Below are 22,041 nucleotides of genomic sequence, written 5' to 3'. Positions count from 1 at the left end.
TTAGAAAATATTATTTTTGTACTGGCAAATGTCCAACTTAAAAAGATAAGGGTCATTCTTAGAACACTGAAGCTTGTGATATAGAACTATTTGTTCAGCTTTCTTGGTAAATTTTAACCAGTCATGAAGCAAATCCATATCTGGCCGCTTACGTTCCTTTACTATATAAGTTCTTAATGTGAAAACAGAAATCATTCACCATGGCTTTCCTTCCGCTTGTCTTCTGTTTGGCTTTGGCCACTGCAGCTCATGGTAAATTTCACGATTTTCATTGTATGACTGAATCTATTATCTGTTATCAAGGGTATTACATGTAAATCATTATTTTTGTATTATGAGTAAGCACTAAAAAAAATTTAGTCTGTACAAGGATAGACACACTGCATGTGCAGAAGGTCCTGGGGGGCTACGTATCTGATGTGTGGGCCTAGTCAAGCAGTCCTATAGGATCTCTCTATGAATCAAAATATATGTTTCACGATAATTCTGCTTATATATTTTATACATTAATGCATTCTCATGATTACATGTATGTATATTTGATAAATATTATCTAAGAATTTACATACATATGTGGACACTTCACATGGATAGAGGAATGTTTACCAAAACCAGTGTTTCAGATATTGGTTTTAGTTTAAGGTTCGCTTTAAAAATTTACAAATGTATTATAAGGCATAGGCCTGGTAGTAAGTTTATTGCATTTTTTACTGGCAAGGAACAAGGGGCTAGGCCTACTACTGTTGCACAAAGGGTCCTCTGCTACCTATCTCTGTACCTGACACAATTCTAATTGCATAAAAACAACCTGAAAAAAGAAGAATTCTAGGGTTATAAATTACAAAGGATTATAAATATGTATATCTTCTCTTCTCAGCATATGTGTGCCTAGGTCTGTAATATATTACTGTGTATTATCCTGTATCTGTATTCCTATGCTGCTGTAACATGCTGAAATTTCCCCACTGTGGGACTATTAAAGGATTATCTTATCTTATATCAAAATCCTTGTTCTTATCAGGCTGCGGGGTTCCCAGTATTGCCCCTGTTGTCACTGGTTATGCTAGGATAGTCAATGGCGAGGAAGCAGTTCCAGGATCTTGGCCCTGGCAAGTTTCTCTTCAGGTAACAATACATATTAATGTAGTATTTATGGAGCTTTTGGTGGGGTTTATGGTAAATAAATTTTCTGTGGTACACAAACTATATAACTTATTGCCTACCTTGCCTGCATAGCATGCATTATTCGGAGCAACTGGAGGAGGATTTCAATGTACGTGATCCTTTATTTTCATGGGAAATGAGCTAATGCTAAGGGTATAAGATAACATCTTAGTCCCCTGTCCCCAATGAGAACATGTACATGCTTAGCTCCATGTGTTCTTTGCATAGATTTAACTTGGAATATGTCCTGTACTATTGTTTTATATGATACAGGACAACACTGGATGGCATTATTGTGGTGGTTCCCTCATTAGTGAGAAATGGGTGGTAACAGCAGCTCACTGCAGTGTTTCGTAAGTATACTTGTTCATATGAGCCATAAATTATTTCTTTTGTCATAAAGTGGTATTTTATGCGAAAGGCACAAGTATCATTAAAAAAAATACTCTTGATAAAAATCATGAAACCTCAAGTCTATTAGAGCAGAATCCATGCTTAGAGTAACATCATACAGAATTTCATACACATGCTGCAATAACCCAATTCAGTATCAAATGGACAATATCACATGTATAATATTTACTTATCAAGCTAGGGCTACATGGGACAAATGTGCTACATAATTTACACAATATTAGGAAAAAGATGTAAGGAGGTGGTACTAGCGCCGATGTAGAGGTAATGCAAGAGTCGCTGGTGGTTATCAAATTGTGCTTTACTGTCATAGCTGGTCATGATCTGAGGAATGCACTCGTCCATTGATAAAACGCATAACCAGGACTGGGATTAAAGCACCATTTGATGACCCCACAGCCATTCGTGCATTACTTTTTCTGGCATCACCTCCCATGTTATTTATTTTTTTTTTTCTGTTTCCTGTTGTGTCCCTGCAGACGTTTTTCAAGATCTATTATTTTTTTTCATTTCTCAGTAAATAAAGTTGTTGGTGCTTATTTTTTGCAGAATGTTTTTTTTATTTTGCCATTGTTTATGTGTTACGGCACCCAATATGTTTTTTTTTTTTTGTTTGTTTGTTTTTTGTTTTGGGTCACCTGCAAGTTTTTCTGCAGGTAAAACTTACAGAAATAATTGATATGATGCAGATTTAAAACTCGCAATGTAATTCACTTTGTGCTGCATGTTATATTCATGTTATATGTTATATTTATTTGATATATTTTAGGTGTTTACATTTTATTCACCATGTGCTACATTTCAGCAGCTAAGGCCTGGTTCACATCTGCGTTCGGTATTCCATTCTGAACAGAATACCGAACACATTGATAAGCAGTGAGCAATGAAAGCACACGGATCCCATAGACTATAATGGGATCCGTGTGTTTTCCACATGGTGTCCGCATTGAACATGCAGAGAGAGAAGTATTTCATGAACTACTTTCCTCTCCGCATGACTCATGTGGACACCCCTCAGAAAACACATGGACCCCATTATAGTCTATGAGGTCCGTGTGCTTTCATTGCTCACTGCTTGTCAATGTGTTCAGTATTCTGTTCGGGGTGTGTGTGTGTCTCCATGCGGAATGCCGAACACAGATGTGAATCAGGCATAAACTGTTTTGAACCATCCCCATGTATCCCTGGCTTAAAGGTTTATTTCGTAATATAAGAATTTGACAAATTGGTTATGTGATGTATTTCGCTGTTATCTGTAGTGCAACTGACCGCGTTGTTGTTGGAGAACATGACAGAAGTTCATCAGCTGAACCAATCCAATCTCTGGCAGTAGGACAGGTGAGTTTACATTTCGTTTTATTTCGTTTTAATTAATTAATTAATTCAATACAATTTCTATATATTTAGGGAGCAGTAGAAGTAATCTAGTTAAATCATTGTATTAATTTGGCTATATGCACTCTTGAGTCATGGTTTCTGTTTAGAAACATATCTGTGAACAGCAATATTAGTAATTTAGTAATTTACTATAGTAATATTTAGCATCACTTTTTGATTCACAGTAAAGCATAATAATTTGGTATTATTTTAACTAATAAGATATTAATTCTAAATAAATTTTCTCTTTTTAAGGTTTTTACTCATCCCAGTTGGGATCCCAACACTATCAATAATGACATCGCCTTGGTAAAACTTGCCACACCAGCTGTTCTTGGCAGGACTGTATCCCCAGTGTGCTTAGCTCACCACGGTGAAGTATATGATGATGGCCGCATCTGTGTTACAAGTGGATGGGGAAAGACAAGATGGTTTGGTGAGTTAATAGATTTATTTAATCAAAATTGTATGTCGGTGGGAAGCAGCATAGTAATTATACCTCTAGGAGTTCCTCTCCCTGTATAAGGTGCAGGTAAATAAATTCAGCAAACATATGGACTGAGTTTCAGGGCTGAAGCCCAGAAGGGGCTGTTTATATGGAATTTCTCTCCATTTTCGTCTACCCCCAGCAGAATGCTGGTGCACATCATCGCCATTCCATCGCAACTAGACGTGTGATGGACCTAATCAGCAAGGAGTCTTGAGCTTTCCACAACAAGGACACTTATTTGTTCACCAACCTGCTGCAATCTCTGCCTACCATTGAAAACAACAAGAGGCAAAATCTGGGAGCATCAAATTCCTATGTTCACTGGCAAATACTCTGCTGAGCTGGTGCTACGGTGATCGTACCTTTCCAGTTCAACTGATTATTGGCAGCACATCCCTGGATATACAGGAATGGTAGAGAATTTTTTTTAATGTACAACAGATCAGTTTTCTGGCAGATAAGACATATGAGTCTATCAGATCAAGTGGCCATTTATACACACCTATTGATCTGTATACTGACCTGATTAGCCTGATTATAAATGAAGTAAATTGGGAAATTAAGTAAATTCCTATTGTTAACTATAAATTATTATCATTTAGTTGAATGACAAAGCAAAATATGATTTTGTAACATTGCTTAATATATATATATATTTTTTAACAGCACTTAGCACCCCCAGCAAACTGCAGCAGACTGCTCTGCCCGTATTGTCCAATGAACACTGTAAGACCTACTGGGGTAGTAACATCAGTGATCTCATGGTCTGCGCTGGAGCTGCTGGATCATCTTCCTGCATGGTTTGTATTATCAGATCAACAAATTCTTGCTTGTTTTTAGGCTATAATGCTAGGAATGGGAAACATGTTTCTCTACCATATATGGAAAAGTTACAATAAGTGGGTGAAGGATATTTACATTTAGAACTACATTTAGTTTCAAAGGAAATGTCTCATGTCATATATTTAATAATAGTATCAAATATTCGATGTCATGAGATACAAGATAAATAGATTAGATACACTCATGAAAATGGCTAAAATACTATGAAACATACCTTAAACCACATGTATTAAAGTGGTATTTCCATCTTGGCATTTATGGCTATGCAATCTGCATATATCTTGAGAACAGGCTGCAAGTGAATGGAGAGAGGCTGAACAAGTATAAGTCTCTCAATTCACTTGTACTGGAGTTCTGAAAATAGCTGAGCAGGCAACCCAGAGGTGAGACCTACATCTATAAGAATTATGGGAACAGACAAGCAGTGATGTTCTGTGCTGTCTCCGTATCTAATGGGGATGCAGCAGTAGCTAAAGGGCTCTGGACTCTGAAGGGACCCCAAAGGGCCCTCTGTTACATAAAATATACCCCTATTCTAAATGGCACAAGATGGGTAAGGGCCTAATTATACAGATTCTGCAGTGGGGCCCTAAGACCTTAAAATGCTACTCTGCCCACCTCTGACATAATAGTATGTCACGGGGTGTGAAGTGGTTGATTTAGTATTTAAGAAGCAAATAAACAATAAAAACTTCCAATACAAATTAAAAAAAAATCATAATTGTTTGCATATACGTCTTATAAATATGAAGTCTTTGATATGAATACTAAATTATATTATTTCCAATACAGGGTGATTCTGGTGGACCCCTTGTGTGCCAAAGAAATGGTGCTTGGACACTGGTTGGTATTGTGTCTTGGGGAAGCAGCACATGCTCAACATCTACTCCAGGTGTCTACGCTCGTGTCACTGAGCTTCGTAGCTGGGTGGACCAGATTGTTGCTTCCAATTAATGTAACAAAGCAATTATTCTTAGAAAAATAAATAAATATTTTTTGTTTATATGCCTTGACTATTTCTTTTGTATGTTATTCTCAAAGTGTTACGGTCACAATGTGTCTATAGGCATACAATAGATAAATCGCATCACTTATATCTGATTGGACGGTAGACATTCAAATATACAACAGTACTCTAACAAAAGTTTCTGAATGTCATTGGAAAAGTCAGGCTATGTAGGGCCACCATTATCCTCAATTTTTTAAAGAAGCATTCGGTTTCATTTAGGAACCTCTCACTTAAGTGCAGAAGATGTATGAAATGTCAGTCTTGATAAAGTCACCCCACTGATTGTTTCAGCATCCAATGGACAAATTGGGTTAAATTTGGGTAAATATAAAATTATATCTGGATACTAATAATTCATTTGCATGCAACATGTACTATATGGATAAAGGTATTGGGGAACCATAGGCATTAATATGATGTTGGTTGCCCGTTTTACAGCTAAAACAGCTTCCACTCTTCTGACCTTCTACAAGATTTTGGAGTGTGTCTCTGCTGATATAAGACTTGCATGCAACTGCCTGTACATAGAAACCTATGACATGAAACACCCAGTACATAGTCTTTGTGCTGACATTTATACCCACGCTGGTTTGGAACGCTGATATTATTGAGCCCGCAGAGCAACAATGACTTTTATGCAGTGTGGGGGAATTTATTCAGACTGGTGATTCTTAAGCCAGTCTTAATTCATTCCCCAACAGGCACAAGATGAGCCAGAATTACTACAAGACTCTTAGTAACTCTAGTGGAATGTAGCAGTGCACCATCTCAAGTCTCCGGCTTGCGTATATTTTTGGTGTAACTCATGTCAGTTTTCTTGTGTATTTAGGTGTGCTTGATCTCAAGTCTATGACTGGCCAGTGTTTTGGTGTGAGTTATAGTAAATTTGGAAGCGGATATTGTCCCTGCCTGTCTAGATACCTCTTCTGTCCAAACAAATGGCAAGCAGGGGAAAGGAGTTGAGATGCACTGGTGTGCCAAAAACGCACCAAGCTGAGGTCCATTGTGAATACCACTCACAGTTTTTAACTCATTTTATTGAATAAAACAATACTAAAGTACAGACTCAGAACAAAATAATACAAGTGTACACAGCTGTGACAAACAGCATATGTTCAGACAGTTGAGAGGCAGTAAATATGAGGAATAATCTTACAAACTGACTTTTTGTGCCATCCTACTGCATGATCAAATTCAGCAAGCACTTTAAGGCGGGGGCCTCACGTAGCATAAACGCTGCAATTTGGGAATTAACTGCAAAGTAGATAGGATTCTGGTAAATCCCATTCACACATTGCAGAAATTAAACCACAGCGGAAATGCTGAAATATTAAAAACGCTCGCATTATTGCAAATCGCAACATGTCAGTTATACCTATGGAAATGCTGACAGTTTCTGTATAGGTGTAATGGAAGCAGAAAGTCCACAGAGGAAAACTCTGCAGACTTCTGTGGAAAGTGATGCGGAAAAAAGTGATTTTGTGTTTCCACTGCATTTTTTTTTCCACATTGCTTTATGGCTGCAGCCTGCTATGTGGGGCCTCAGCGTAAAAGGAGCCTAATGTATGTAAAGGCAGACTACATTGCTAAGGTAATGGGAATGAATCAAATAGCTAGACTTAATGAAAAAGAGTTGTCATTACTTTTGTCCATATAGTGTATGATCAGTTCACTACATGATCACTAATGTTCCAATAGCATTTAAGACGCACAGACTGCCAGCCATCAAAGGAAATGAGAAAGGAGATAAAACAAGTTTAACCAGTCTTAGTGTAGTGAGTGTGACCTGCAAGCCCACTTGGCTTATGTGACCCACCCTCAAAGTTTCCTGAGCCTAGGTGCAACTGCTGGCTCCTTGGTTCCTGCTGCCCCTGTGATGTCACAGGCCACAAGAAAATGGCCACTTACTTACTGTGTAAGCGGCCATTCTTCTTGTGGCCGCAAGCAGGTGTAGTGGGCTTTGCCTGAGACTCGAGGCCTAGAAGTTTGAACCCTGGTCCGAAAGAAGACGCGTAGAGAGGCCATTCCTGAAGAAGATGGAGGCGGTGCTGAAGATTTCTCTCGCAGCATTGGGGATGCCCCCAGTGCTGTGAGAGAACTCATTTGCATACCGTCAAAAGCCGGGATTTCTACCGAACGGCGGCACAGAGAAGACTTCTAAAGTTAGGAGAAGAATAGCCTTTCTAAAGGCTATTCCTACGTGTGAACAACAAAATCCCTTTAATGTGCCCTCCTAATTCCCCACACACTTTATTGTCCATCCCATAGGATATTGGCCCCCATTATTGACCCCATAAAACATAATATGCCCCACAGCAGGCCCCCTGAAGGTTTGAAGAAGAAAAGCAAGGCTGCAGTGGGCAGATTTCTGTAAGTTAATAGAGGCTGTTAAAGAAGCAGCAGTGGCACAGGGTTAACCTAGTGATTCACCATGGTTGACCAGTCCGAGCTTGAATAGAAAAGTTGAGCTTAGTACCTCTCTTAAGCACCTGCTCATTTTTGAGATCTTCACACACCGGTATGATGGGAATAGTGGTGTGGGGCTTTCTAAATATGGAGTTAGCCCAATATTTTGCAAGGTTAAAATGGCAAACATGTCCCTATTTGTAAATAGAAGTTAGAATCTACATTTCCATATGCAACTTCACAGTTGCTACATGGAAACTCCTGATAATAGTCTCAGTGTGTTTTTAGTTGTAGCCTAGCAGATGTCAAATGTAGAAAGAGCTCATATATAAAGGTCAATGTTAGACATTGAAGGTTGTGTGAATTCAAACTATTTGTTCACCTTTCCATGTAAATTTTAACCAATTGATAAGCAAATATATATATTACAGCTTATATTCTGGAGAAAGTCTTGTCGTCACTATGGGTTTCCTTCTGCTTGTCTCCTGTTTGGCTTTGGCCAGCGCAGCTTATGGTAAATTCAACTGTTATTTTTCCACTAGTGATTGTATGACTAGAATATAATAAATGTATCATTCTTTTTGTATCATCAGTAAGCACTAAAACAATGCATATTTTATATTTATTAGCATAAACAAAACTAGAAAACTAAAATAAAACTACGGTTGAAATGTTTCAAGCGTTATAAAATAAACTTATTTGAATATTTTATAACTTAAATTTTCTTATACTTATCAGGCTGCGGAATTCCCACTATCACCCCAGTTGTCACTGGTTATGCCAGAATAGTCAATGGTGAAGAGGCAGTTCCCGGATCTTGGCCCTGGCAAGTCTCTCTTCAGGTAACAACAAGTTAAAGCAAATGCCCCAAGTTGCAGAAATGCAGCTTTTTTGTTGCAGATTTTGCATTATTTTTTTGAGCCAAAGTCAAGGAATGGGAAATATATAGGAAACTCTTATATTTATTCCTTTTGATCAATCCACACCTGGCTTTGACTCCAAAAAAAATGCAGCAAAATCTGCAATATGAAAAGCTGCATTTCTGCAACCTGGGGACTTTGGTATTTGGAATTTAGTGTCTCTTCCCGACTGTATTATTCTGCTAAATAAAAGCATATTTTATGGGAACAAATCATTTTGGGGATGTCACTTCTAAAGTGCCATAATTTTATAATGTTCCATCCATATAGCTGAAGGGGGGCTTAGTTGTTTTGCAAGATGAATGATAGTTTCTGGGAAATGTTGGAGTACATATATATATATATATATATATATATATATATATATATATTAACTTTTATACATTGCTCAACTTAACAACCTATAACATTACAGTTAAATATGTTTTTTATGATTATGGTAATACCATATATGTGTCTTTTTTCAACTTGTTTGAAAAATAAAATTGTTTTTTATTTTAACTCTATTATTATTATTATTATTATTATTATTATTATTATTATTACTCAGTATAGTTAGTATACTTAGGTAATACGGACTCCCTGTTGAGTGTATATGCATGCTTGGTTGAATGTGTTCACTGGATAGAGAAATAACCTGTAACAGTTCCTATATTTTTGCCTTATATGTTACAGGAGCCCAGTGGATGGCATTTTTGTGGTGGCTCCCTTATTAGCAGCAGCTGGGTGGTAACAGCAGCTCACTGCAGTGTTTCGTAAGTATATTACTTCGAAAATAAGTTTTTATTTATTATAATTTATTTAATGTATAGGTCACAAATATCACTAGCTCAAAAACCCTTGAGAAGGTGATTTATAAGATCAAAATATAATCTTATTAATTTTATCCAACCACACCTAATGTTGCCTAAAGACATATTTTATGTTGCTTAATTTAAAGCGTACCTCCAGTTATAAACAACTTACATAAATAAATAGAACAGGTGAATATTTTTCAAGAAGCGTTACTTTCTACATATTAGTTTTTTAAGAGGAGAAAATGAGGAAAAGGCTGCTAGAAAAGACACTCAAATATTTGCTGCTGCACTCTGCTCTCTTTTAACACTACTATGCTTGTAGGCTATAACAGGCTTAGGTTATGTTCACACAGACTTGTTTGCAGGCGGATTTTGATGCTGAATCTGCCTCAAAATTCGCCTGCAAAAACGCCTCCCATTCATTTCAATGGGAGTCACTCGCAGTTTTTTTCCGCTAGTGATTTTTTTCAGCTAGTAGAAAAAAATGTGACATGCCCTATTTTCTCATGGATTCCGCAGCTGAGTCAGCAGCGTCTGCGGCTCGAGACTCCCTCCTAATTAGGCTAATTCGTCCGGGCCTAATCAGGAGCGGAATTCCGCGAAGTTGCAGCTAGCCATGCAAAAAAGCCGGCAGCGGATAGGGAACTTTTCAGTGAACTTACTCTAACAGTGCTTAACTTGCCAGCAGCTACCTTCTTCATATAGCTCTGTGTGTAAGGATGGACATGTAAGTAATAGTCATACAGAATTCAACTCTATTGAAAATGCAAGAATCCAGGCACATGCTGCAAAAACAACTCAGATATACAGTACTGAGTAAATATAAAGTATTAGTGATAAAAAAAATTTGTAACATATCTGTCGGGTATAAATGTATACAGATGTATGTAAATGTATGTCATGTTACAGAAACGTGATAAGATTACATCAGTAAGTTTCATTTAGCTTTCCTGCCTCCCCCCAACTAGTTATAATATTAAGGGGCAATAGGGCAAGCTTTATGTCTAAGAAGGAAATTGGTTGCTTTACTGTGGGGTATAACTTATACAATTTAGAACTTCTGAACTGGACAATATGACATGTATTAAAGTGAAATTCCCTTATAAAGTTTATTTGTAGACATGAGCGAGTAGTACTCAATCGAGTAGGCATTCGATCGAATATTACGGTATTCGAAATATTCATATATTTGATTCCCCTCCCACCTTCCCTGGCGCTTTTTTTTTTTACACCAATAACTATGCAGGGGAGGTGGGACAGGAACTAGGGCAAAGAAGGCATTGAAAAAAAAACGTATACAGTCATTGGCTGGCTAAATCAGGTGACCTCCACTTTATAAGAATAGTGGGTGTCAGTTTCAGTTCAGATGCAACTGTGAAGTAGACAGGGATAGATGTGCTGCTAGGGTTAGCTAGGAATTAGAATTATTTAGGCAGGAATCTGACACAAAAACTCTTATAAGAGCTAAACTTAGATCTACCATTGCTTGAAGATTGTATATACACCATCTGTATATACAATCTATTTGCAAGTAATTTTCCCAAAAGCCCTTGTTAGGGCTGCAATTCCGTACCACCTTGTCCCCCAATCTACCTTTCCCATCTCCTGTCCTATACCTGTTGTAAGCCTATAAATGTCAGTCATTTGGGGTGATTAATTTAGTTTCAGTAACTCCATGTGCCTCACATTAATAGCAGTTAACCCCATCATGTCCCTCATATTAACCGCTGTGTGCCCCATATAAGGGTTACTAATATGTGAGACACATGGGGATACTAATGAAGGACCTTAATTATAAAGATACCTAATTATTACCTCCATATGTCCCACATATCAGTAACTCTTATGTGAGGGACACAGAGAGTTATTGTGAGGGACATGATGGGGTTAACTGCTATTACTATGATCCCCATGGAGTTACTAAGCTGCAATGCGCATGACCAGACTTTATATCTGCAATAGTGGATTTCCCCCCTTCGGCTTATACTCGAGTCAATAATTTTTGCCATTTTTTTGTGGTGAAATTAAGGGTCTCGTCTTATATTTGGGTCGGCTTATACTCCAGTATGTATGGTACGTGTTTTAAGCTCAGTATATACTTCTAACATACAGAGGTATTTGGGCGCTATATACCTTCCCCATCTCCAGTTATATACATGTTTTAAGCTCAGTATATACTTCTAACATACAGAGGTATTTGAGCGCTATATACCATGCCCATCTCCTGTTATATACTACAAATGCATAAGGCTAGCATAAAGTGACGAGGACGGGGGCATGGAAATGCAGCTGGGGGCCAAAGCCCTAGTCAAGCTACTGTAGATCAACTGCCTACTGGTGAGGGGAAGCCAGCATTGTGCTCATCCACAATCCCTAGCTTGATGGCAACGTTAAGCAGGGTGCATGATACAATGCTGACAAGGCCCGAGCACCAGGAACAGGTATTACAATGGCTAGCAGATAATGCTTCCAGCTGCATTTCCACCAGCCACTACCTCCAGTCATGTTCCTAGCCAAGAGTCTGCCCCTCCTTCCTCCCAATATGCCCAATCTTCCCAGCAGAGTCATCCCACCCTTGCCCCCACCCAGCAGCTGTTTTTGGGCCTAAAACTCTACTGCTACAAGGCTCAACTCACCTCAAGGGCCTCAATCTCTGCTGGTACAAGGCTCAACTTACCTCAAGGGCCTAAAACTATGCTGCTACAAGGCTCACCTCACCCCAAGGGCCTGAAGCTATGTTTGGGAGGGCTCACCCCAAGGGCTTGAAAAGTAATTTTATTATGGCTTAGCTTAAAGAGGACCTTTCATGGGTTTGCGCACAGGCAGTTGTATATACTGCTGGAAAGCCGACAGTGCACTGAATTCAGCGCACTGTCGGATTTTCCGATCTTTGCCCCGGGTAAAGAGCTAGCGGTAGCGGTACAGTAGCTCTTTACAGTCAGAAGGGCGTTCCTGACAGTCTGTCAGGAGTGTCCTTCTCCACAGCAGCGCCTATCCTCCCTGCTCACACTGTACAGCGCGATAGGCGCTGCTGTGGAGAAGGACACTCCTGACAGACTGTCAGGAACGCCCTTCTGACTGTATAGAGCTACTGTACCGGTAACGCTAGCTCTTTACCCGGGGCAAAGATCGGAAAATCCGACAGTGCGCTGAATTCAGTGCACTGTCGGCTTTCCAGCAGTATATAGAACTGCCTGTGCCCAAACCTATGAAAGGTACTCTTTAAGGGCCTCTAACTTAATTTGGAAGGGTTCACCTCAAGGGCCACAAAAGTAATTTTTGGAGCTCTCACCACATCACACACACACATAAACAATAACAATTAACCCCTTCCCGCCGATGGCATTTTTTGATTTTCGTTTTTCGTTTTTGACTCCCCTCCTTCTAAACCCCATAACTTTTTTATTTCTCCGCTCCCAGAGCCATATGAGGTCTTAGTTTTGGTGGGACAATTTTTTCTTCATGATTCTACCATTAATTATTCTATATAATGTACTGGGAAGCAGGAAAAAAAATTCAGAATGGGGTGGATTTGAAGAAAAAATGCATTTTTGCGAATTTCTTAGGGGCTTTGGTTTTACGGCGTTCACTGTGCAGCCAAAATGACATGTCCCCTATATTCTTTGTTTCGGTATGGTTCCAGGGATACCAAATTTATATGCTTTTATTTACATTTTGACCCCTAAAAAAAATTCCAAAACTGTGTTAAAAAATTTTTTTTCTAAAAGTCGCCATATTCCGACCGCCGTAACTTTTTTATACGTAAGTGTACGGGGATGCATAGGGCGTCTTTTTTTGCGGGGCCGGGTGTACTTTTTAGTTCTACCATTTTCAGGAAATGTTATTGCTTTGATCACTTTTTATTCAAATTTTTATCAGAATCAAAACAGTGAAAAAACGGCGGTTTGGCACTTTCGACTATTTTTCCCGCTACGGCGTTTACCGAACAGGAAAAATATTTTTATAGATTTGTAGAGCGGGCGATTTTGGACGCGGGGATACCTAACATGTATATGTTTCACAGTTTTTAACTACTTTTATATTTGTTCTAGGGAAAGGGGGGGTGATTTGAACTTTTAATTCTTTTTATATTTTTTTATATTTTTTTTTAACTTTTTTTTTTTTTTTTTTTTTTGCATTTATTAGACCCCCTAGGGGTGTTGAACCCCAGGGGGTCTGATCACTAATGCAATGCATTACAATGCTAATGCATTGCAATGCATTGCAAAAAAGCATCCTTTCTTTTGCAGGCTGCATAGACCAGCCTGCAAAAGAGAGGCTTTGCAGACAAGCCTGGGAGCCTGTACAAGGCTCCCGGCTGTCATGGCAACGGGACGTCAGCCCTGGAGCATGCTCCAGGAGCCGGCGATCCCGGCCAAAATGGCGGCGCCCATCCGGGGACTGATCAGAGGCATTAGAGCCGGTTGTCTACTGCTTAAAGCAGTAGACACCCGGCGGCTATGGCGGCCGCCCGGCTCCCGGGCGGTCGCCATAGTTACAGACCCGACATGCGCCGTACTGTTACGGCGCATGTCGGGAAGGGGTTAAGGGTGGGTACTGTTTGATTTTCCCCTTGCCTATGCCATCTGTGGTTGTCATGGGCAACGTGATTTAAAGTGGTGCATGCTAATGTTTCTTTAGCTAAAAATTTGTCATTCTTTCCATACTAATGTAAAGGAAAGAAGGCTTCCAAGTATTTTCTCACTTTCCATAGAGGTTATATTGCGTTTGAAAAGTGTCTAGTTGATAGGCTGTGATAGTGGGGTAATCCTGGGACTTGGGCGTGTTAGATGCCCCCAGACATGCTTCCCCTGCTGTCCTAGTTGCATTCCAGAGGTGTTGGCATCATTTCCTGAGGTGTCATTGTGGACTTGGTGACTCCAATTGGTCAAATTTTGATTTCCCTGAAACAAGCATTTTTTCCCATAGACTATAATGGAATTCGATATTCGATTGAATAGTCGAATATTGAGGACTACTCGAATCGAATTTGGAGTTTTCGAATATTTCACTACTCGCACATTTCTATTTATTTGTTATAATTTAATACAATTATTTGACAAGTTAGTTACATGATGTGTTTTGGTGTTATCTGTAGTACAAGTCACCGTGTTGTCCTTGGAGAACATGACAGAAGTTCATCTGCTGAATCAATCCAATCTCTGGCAATTGGACAGGTAAGTTTTCACTCTATTTTCAGTATTGGACTGGGGTGCTTAGGACCCACTAGTTACATTCACTCTGGGGGCCCACTATATAACCACATGCCAATATTACTTGTAGTGTTGCCAACCTACATTTTTTTCTTCCAGTATTAGATCCTTGCTAGTCCTTGCTTCTGATTGTTAGTGTTCTGAGGTTCTCTCCGTAGCCTGCTGCCCAAACTAGGGCCCTTTTAGCACCTTGAGCCAGGAGTATATACCCACACAGCAAACAGCAAAGTTTCTATGGCTCTAAACTGGAGTTTTCCTCAATAACAATTATAATGATCTAAATAAGCAAGTACACTTACCTCTGGACAGCACAGATAACACTACAGCCCAAAAGACCCCACTGACTTCCAATCAGGTCTGTTGGTGTGATATGTATGATTTTGATGGGAAATAAAGGGCTACATGCATCACTATTGGTCTTCTCAAATTTGATGGAATATGAAATGGGGACTCATAATGCAAGTGTGAACAGTGACTGATTTTTCTCCTCAATTTTTTTGATCGACAATAAAATATAACAGTTTGGCACTATGTTAACTAATCAGTAGAAAAAATACAGGAATTTTAAATAAATGTTCTTTTTTAAGGTTTTTACTCACCCAAATTGGGATCCTAATGCCATCAATAATGACATTGCTTTGATAAAACTCGCCACTCCAGCTGTTCTTGGCAGCACTGTATCCCCAGTGTGCTTAGCTCACCGCGGTGAAGTATATGATGATGGCCGCATCTGTGTTACAAGTGGTTGGGGAAAGACAAGATGGTCAGGTGAGTCAGTTTATTGTAAATGTGGGAATAAATATGATTGCCAATATATCATAAAAATACCATGAAAAGCCACCCAAATGAATGAAAATAAGTAATCAAAAATGCTTGTATTAATGTATGCTCATATTTACAGCAAAAGGACAAAAAAATTACTTGTTTACTCAGTACTTTATTTTCTGCACAGCACTTAACACCCCCAACCAATTGCAGCAGACTGCTCTGCCCGTATTGTCCAATGAACAATGTAAGACCTACTGGGGTAGTAACATCAGTGATCTCATGGTCTGCGCTGGAGCTGCTGGATCATCTTCCTGCATGGTTTGTATTATCAGATCAACAAATTCCTGCTTGTTTTTAGGTTATAATTAGAGATGAGCGAACAGTGTTCTATCGAACACATGTTCGATCGGATATCAGGGTGTTCGCCATGTTCGAATCGAATCGAACACCGCGTGGTAAAGTGCGCCAAAATTCGATTCCCCTCCCACCTTCCCTGGCGCCTTTTTTGCACCAATAACAGCGCAGGGGAGGTGGGACAGGAACTACGACACCGGGGGCATTGAAAAAAATTGGAAAAAGTCATTGGCTGCCGAAATCAGGTGACCTCCATTTTAGACAAATAGTGGATTTCAAATCCGGGTCATATGAGAATGTGAACTTTGTGACTATGAGACAGGGATAGCTGTACAGGCAGGGATAGCTAGGGATAACCTTTATTTAGGGGGGAATGTTATTAAAAATAACTTTTTGGGGCTCTATCGGGTGTGTAATTGTGATTTTTGTGAGATAAACTTTTTCCCATAGGGATGCATTGGCCAGCGCTGATTGGCCGAATTCCGTACTTTGGCCAATCAGCGCTGGCTCTGCTGGAGGAGGCGGAGTCTAAGATCGCTCCACACCAGTCTCCATTCTGGTCCGACCTTAGACTCCGCCTCCTCCAGCAGAGCCAGCGCTGATTGGCCGAATTCCGTACTCTGGCCAATCAGTGCTGGCCAATGCATTCTATTGGCGTGATGAAGCAGTGCTGAATGTGTGTGTTTAGCTCAACTACATCGGTGGAGTAGTTGAGCTAAGCACACAGATTCAGCTCTGCTTCAATCAGCGCTGGCCAATGCATTCTATTAGCTTGATGAAGCAGAGTGTGTACAAGGGTTCAAGCGCACCCTCGGCTCTGATGTAGCAGAGCCGAGGCTGCACAAGGGTTCAAGCGCACCCTCGGCTCTGATGTAGCAGAGCCGAGGGTGCACTTGAACCCTTGTGCACCCTCGGCTCTGCTACATCAGAGCCGAGGGTGCGCTTGAACCCTTGTGCAGCCTCGGCTCTGCTACATCAGAGCCGAGGGTGCGCTTGAACCCTTGTGCACACTCTGCTTCATCAAGCTAATAGAATGCATTGGCCAGCGCTGATTGAAGCAGAGCTGAATCTGTGTGCTTAGCTCAACTACTCCACCGGTGTAGTTGAGCTAAACACACACATTCAGCACTGCTTCATCACGCCAATACAATGCATTAGCCAGTGCTGATTGGCCAGAGTACGGAATTCGGCCAATCAGTGCTGGCTCAGCTGGAGGAGGCGGAGTCTAAGGTCGGACCTGAATGGAGACTGGTGTGGAGCGATCTTAGACTCTGCCTCCTCCAGCAGAGCCAGCGCTGATTGGTCGAGTTCCGTACTCTGGCCAATCAGCGCTGGCCAATGCATTCTATTTGCCCGATGAAGTAGAGCTGAATGTGTGTGCTTAGCACACACATTCAGCTCTACTTCATCGGGCTAATAGAATGCATTGGCCAATCTGCGCTGGCCAATGCATTCTATTAGCGTGAACTGAGTTTGCACAGGGGTTCTAGTGCACCCTCGGCTCTGCTACATCAGATTGCTACATCTGATGTAGCAGTGCCGAGTGTGCATCAGATGTGTAGTTGAGCAGAACTGGCTCAGCACTGCTAAGTCTCTGCATTCGCATAGGAATGCATTGGCCAGCCTTCGGCCAATCAGCGCTGGCTCTGCCGGAGGAGGCGGAGTCTAAGGTCGGACCTGAATGGAGACTGGTGTGGAGCGATCTTAGACTCCGCCTCCTCCAGCAGAGCCAGCGCTGATTGGTCGAGTTCCGTACTCTGGCCAATCAGCACTGGCCAATGCATTTCTATGGGGAAAAGTTAGCTTGCGAAAATCTTGCAAACTGACAGGGATTTCCATGAAATAAAGTGACTTTTATGCCCCCAGACATGCTTCCCCTGCTGTCCCAGTGTCATTCCAGGGTGTTGGTATCATTTCCTGGGGTGTCATAGTGGACTTGGTGACCCTCCAGACACGAATTTGGGTTTCCCCCTTAACGAGTATATGTTCCCCATAGACTATAATGGGGTTCGAAACCCATTCGAACACTCGAACAGTGAGCGGCTGTTCAAATCGAATTTCGAACCTCGAACATTTTAGTGTTCGCTCATCTCTAGTTATAATGCTAGGGATGGGAAACATGTTTCTCTACCATATATGGAATAGTTACAATAAGTGGGTGAAGAAGATTTACATTTAGTACTACCGTATTTTTCGGACTATAAGACGCACTGGACTATAAGACGCACCTAGGTTTTAGAGGAGGAAAATAGGGAAAAAAAAAATTTGAAGCAAAAAATGGTAAAATATTTAATATATGGGAGTTGTAGTTTTGCACCAGCTGCAAGGCCACATTGACAGGTGACCCTGCAGCTGTACGGGGATGCATAGAGTGTTTTTTTTTTTTGCGGGGCCAGCTGTACTTTTTAGTTATACCATTTTGGGGAATATCTATTGCTTAGATCACCTTGTATTGAAAAAAACCCGGTGGTTTATGATATATGATTTTCTACTTTTATATATATTCTAGGGACAGGAGGTGATTTAGAACTTTTATTTATTTCATATTTTTATTATATATTTTTAAAGCTTTTTTTTTTTTTTTTTTTTTTTTTACTATTTTATTCCCCCCCGGGGGCTTGAACCTGCGGTCACTTGATTGCAAGTCCCATAGACGGCAATACAACTGTATTGCCGTCTATGGGACAATCTGTCTATTAGTATTACGGCTGGTCATAGACCCAGCCGCAATACTAATATAGCAGTGACAGGCCTGGGAGTGTTTTTTTTGCGGGGTCAGAAGTACTTTTTAGTTATACCATTTGGGGAATATCTATTGCTTAGATCACCTTGTATTGAAAAAAAAACCCGGTGGTTTATGATATATATATATATATATATATATATATATATATATATATATATATATTTTTTTTTTTCTAGGGACAGGAGGTGATTTAGAACTTTAATTTATATTTTTAAAGCTTTTTTTTTTTTTTTTTACTATTTTATTCCCCCCCGGGAGCTTGAGCCTGCGGTCGCTTGATTGCAAGTCCCATAGACGGCAATACAACTGTATTGCCGTCTATGGGACATTCTGTCTATTAGTATTACGGCTGGTCATAATACAGCAGTGACAGGCCTGGGAGCCTCATTAGGCTCCCGGCTCTCACCCGAACAGGTCGGCTCCTGCGATATCGCCGCGCAGGAGCCGGCCTGCAACTTCACAGGTACGGGGCCGGTGGGGACCGGCCCTGGGGGAGAAGGGGCCACCGATACTGACCCGGCATCCGCTGTACTAGAGAGGCGGATGCCGGGGAGGGATAGACGCTGGCACAGGAGCCGGGCCTGAGACATCGCTACGCTCCACTGTCCTGCATGACGCCAGCGGCGGGGGGACGGAGGAGCGGAATAGCATCACTCCTCCTGCTGCTGGCTTCATGCAGGGCAGAGGAGCGCAGCGATGTCTCAGGCCCCGGCATCTATCCCTTGCCGGCATCCGTCTCTCTAGTACAGCGGATGCCAGGCGCCACATTCGGACTATAAGACGCACTCTTCTTTTCCCCCCAAATTTGGGGGAAAAAAAGTGCGTCTTATAGTCCGAAAAATACGGTAATTTAGTTTCAAAGGAAATGTCTCATGTCATATATTTAATATTAGTATCATTTATTCAATGTTACAAGATAAATAGGTTAGATACACTCATGAAAATGGCTAAAGTACTATGAAACATACTTTAAACGACGTGTATTAAAGTGGTATTTCCATCTTGGCATTTATGGCTATGCAATCTGCATATATCTGCACTTCAGATAACTCAAAGCGATGGGGTACCAAGGAGTTATGTTCATTATATCAACCCACATTATCAATCAGAAAGTATATTTTCCATTCCTATTCTGTTATCAAAGCTAAATCCTAAGTCATTTTACAGAAAAAAAGTAAAAGTAAACTTTTTTCCCTGTTTATTAACCCCCCACAAAATAGGTATCCCCACATCTGCAACAACCCCTAAAATAAAATCAATATGTAATTCACTCTACATAATATACAACATAAACCTTAAAATTCAGACTCCTCAATTCATGTTTTCTGATCATCTGACCATTCAAAAACAGAAAGCAATAAAAACTGATAAAAAATACCCCTCCAAAAAATACCCCACAAAATTCTCTCTAAAAGCTACATTGAAATACAATGTAAAAAGTTATGAAAATAGGAATACAGAGAAGGATAAAATATTACTGGTTGATGGTTAAAATGTGCTAGATTGCTAAAGGATTAAAATGCACATAAGGTATCAGACTGCCAGTAATATTTATTTGAGCCATAAAATCAAAATGCGCAAAAAATACGGAAATGCGGAAAAAAGGGACATTTTTGAGTTTATCCCATCTCAGTAAATCACTTCCATGATGTGAATAACTGCACCTAAGTCCCAACCCAGAGGGTGGGACTTATGGAAACAGACAAGCAGTGCTGTTCTTTGCTGTCTCCGTATCTAATGGGGATGCAGCAGTAGCGAAAGGGCTCTGGACTCTGAAGAGACCCAAATGGACCTCTGTTACATAAAATATACCCCTATTCTAAATGGCACAAGATAGGTAAGGGCCTAATTATACAGATTCTGCAGTGGGGCCCCAAGACCTTAAAATGCTACTCTGCCCACCTCTTACATAATAGTACATCATGAGGGTGTGAAGTGGTTGATATAGTATTTAAGAAGCAAATAAACAATAAAAACTTCCAATACAAATTTTTTAAAAACCATATTCGTTTGCATGTACGTCTTATAAATATGAAGTCTTTGAATATGAATGCAGACCAAAAATCAATCAACTAATTTATTATATTATTTCCAATACAGGGTGATTCTGGTGGACCCCTTGTGTGCCAAAGAAATGGTGCTTGGACACTGGTTGGTATTGTGTCTTGGGGAAGCAGCAGATGCTCAACATCTACTCCAGGTGTCTACGCTCGTGTCACTGAGCTTCGTAGCTGGGTGGACCAGATTGTTGCTTCCAATTAATGTAACAAAGAAATTATTCTTATAAAAATAAATAAATATGTTTTGTTTATATGCCATGAATATTTCTTTTGTATGCTATTCTCAAAGTGTTATGGTCACAATGTGTGTTACAGTCACAGAGTATGAAATGTCAGTATTTATAAATTCACCCCATTGATTGTTTCAGCATCCAATGGACAAATTGGGTTAAATTTGGGTAAATGTAAAATTATATCTGGATATAATAATCTGCATGCAACATGTACTATGGATAAAGGTATTGGGGAACCATAGGCATTAATATGATGTTGGTTGCCCATTTTACAGCTAAGGGAGGGTTCACACGGTGTAACGTGCCGCGTGATGTGGCACGTCTACGCCGCGGGAGCTTTTGCGGGCCGTACACGCTTCCATTTCACAAAATCACGGCCCCAAAATAGCGCGGCGTATACGATCCCCGCTCCCATTGAAATCAATTGGAGCATGTACGGTCCGCAAAAGCTCCCGTGGCGTAGACGTGCCACATCACGCGTGCCGTGTGAACCCTCCCTAAAACCGCTTCCTACAAGATCTTGGAGTGTGTCTCTGGTGATATAAGGCTTGCATGTACATAGAAACCTATGACATTAAACACCCAGTACATAGTCTTTGTGCTGATATTAATAACTGAAGGGGTTTGAAACTCTGACATTATTCAGACTGGTGATTCTTAAGACAGTCTAAATATTATATATATATATATATATATATATATATATATATATATATATATATAATTTTTTGTGAAAAACATAGAACAACAAAGTAACGAAAAGCAAACAACAACACATCAAAAAGTAGTGGAGCATGCATCACCAAAGAGTCCGGAAATGCATACACAGCACAAAAACATTAGTACAGGTGTAGGGGAAAGGGGGACGGGAAGGAGTCAGAGACAAATAATTCAAATACAATTCACATCCCAGGGTGACCATATGTAAGAACAGCATGTAGGGTGGAAGAAGTTTGGTGGTCGCGCAGAGTCTTAGCAAGAAGGGTATGAACCTTATTGACCCTTTCATAATAGCTTTGACGACTATACAGGAGAAGGCGTTGGGTAGCCTGAGTATCCAGATCTCTCAAATCCACCCTAGCCGCTACAAGGCAGCGAAGGATGGAGACAGAAGGGGCGTGACCTAAACTATCTGATAAGGACTGAATCTGAGATACCAAGGCCTTCTCCCTAGCTATCCTATCCTTTTTAAGTCGAGTGGCCAAGGCAATGCAGTGGCCCATCATGACCACGTTGTGGGCCTCCCA

General features: G+C 40.4%; 2 protein-coding genes across 2 annotated transcripts; both read left to right on the top strand.

The window, feature by feature from the left end:
• Positions 1 to 200: 200 nt before the first annotated feature.
• LOC142212596 (chymotrypsin B-like) lies at positions 201 to 5,242 on the top strand. Its single transcript, XM_075280560.1, has 7 exons — positions 201 to 252; positions 1,022 to 1,125; positions 1,438 to 1,517; positions 2,838 to 2,916; positions 3,211 to 3,391; positions 4,112 to 4,245; positions 5,081 to 5,242. The coding sequence occupies exons 1-7, from the start codon at positions 201 to 203 to the stop codon at positions 5,240 to 5,242; spliced, it is 792 nt and encodes a 263-aa protein (XP_075136661.1).
• A 2,923-nt stretch (positions 5,243 to 8,165) lies between these two features.
• LOC142212595 (chymotrypsin B-like) lies at positions 8,166 to 20,763 on the top strand. Its single transcript, XM_075280559.1, has 7 exons — positions 8,166 to 8,217; positions 8,442 to 8,545; positions 9,299 to 9,378; positions 14,519 to 14,597; positions 15,221 to 15,401; positions 15,586 to 15,719; positions 20,602 to 20,763. Exons 1-7 carry the CDS (start codon positions 8,166 to 8,168, stop codon positions 20,761 to 20,763), a joined length of 792 nt encoding a protein of 263 aa, XP_075136660.1.
• Positions 20,764 to 22,041: the final 1,278 nt, after the last annotated feature.

Source organism: Leptodactylus fuscus, chromosome 7, assembly GCF_031893055.1.
Source record: "Leptodactylus fuscus isolate aLepFus1 chromosome 7, aLepFus1.hap2, whole genome shotgun sequence".
NCBI classification, from domain to species: domain Eukaryota; kingdom Metazoa; phylum Chordata; class Amphibia; order Anura; family Leptodactylidae; genus Leptodactylus; species Leptodactylus fuscus.
Note: the sequence above shows the minus strand (reverse complement) of the source record. Positions and strands in the feature narration are given on the sequence as shown.

What these genes read in the sequence shown, in the direction of transcription:
- LOC142212595 (XM_075280559.1), top strand. Translation starts at nt 8,166, where the DNA reads ATGGGTTTCCTTCTGCTTGTCTCCTGTTTGGCTTTGGCCAGCGCAGCT. An exon ending in GCAGCTCACTGCAGTGTTTC is followed by an intron (nt 9,379 to 14,518) that starts GTAAGTATATTA and finishes TGTTATCTGTAG; the next exon opens with TACAAGTCACCGTGTTGTCC. An exon ending in AATCTCTGGCAATTGGACAG is followed by an intron (nt 14,598 to 15,220) that starts GTAAGTTTTCAC and finishes TTCTTTTTTAAG; the next exon opens with GTTTTTACTCACCCAAATTG.
- LOC142212596 (XM_075280560.1), top strand. Translation starts at nt 201, where the DNA reads ATGGCTTTCCTTCCGCTTGTCTTCTGTTTGGCTTTGGCCACTGCAGCT. An exon ending in TTTGGCCACTGCAGCTCATG is followed by an intron (nt 253 to 1,021) that starts GTAAATTTCACG and finishes TGTTCTTATCAG; the next exon opens with GCTGCGGGGTTCCCAGTATT. An exon ending in CCTGGCAAGTTTCTCTTCAG is followed by an intron (nt 1,126 to 1,437) that starts GTAACAATACAT and finishes TATATGATACAG; the next exon opens with GACAACACTGGATGGCATTA.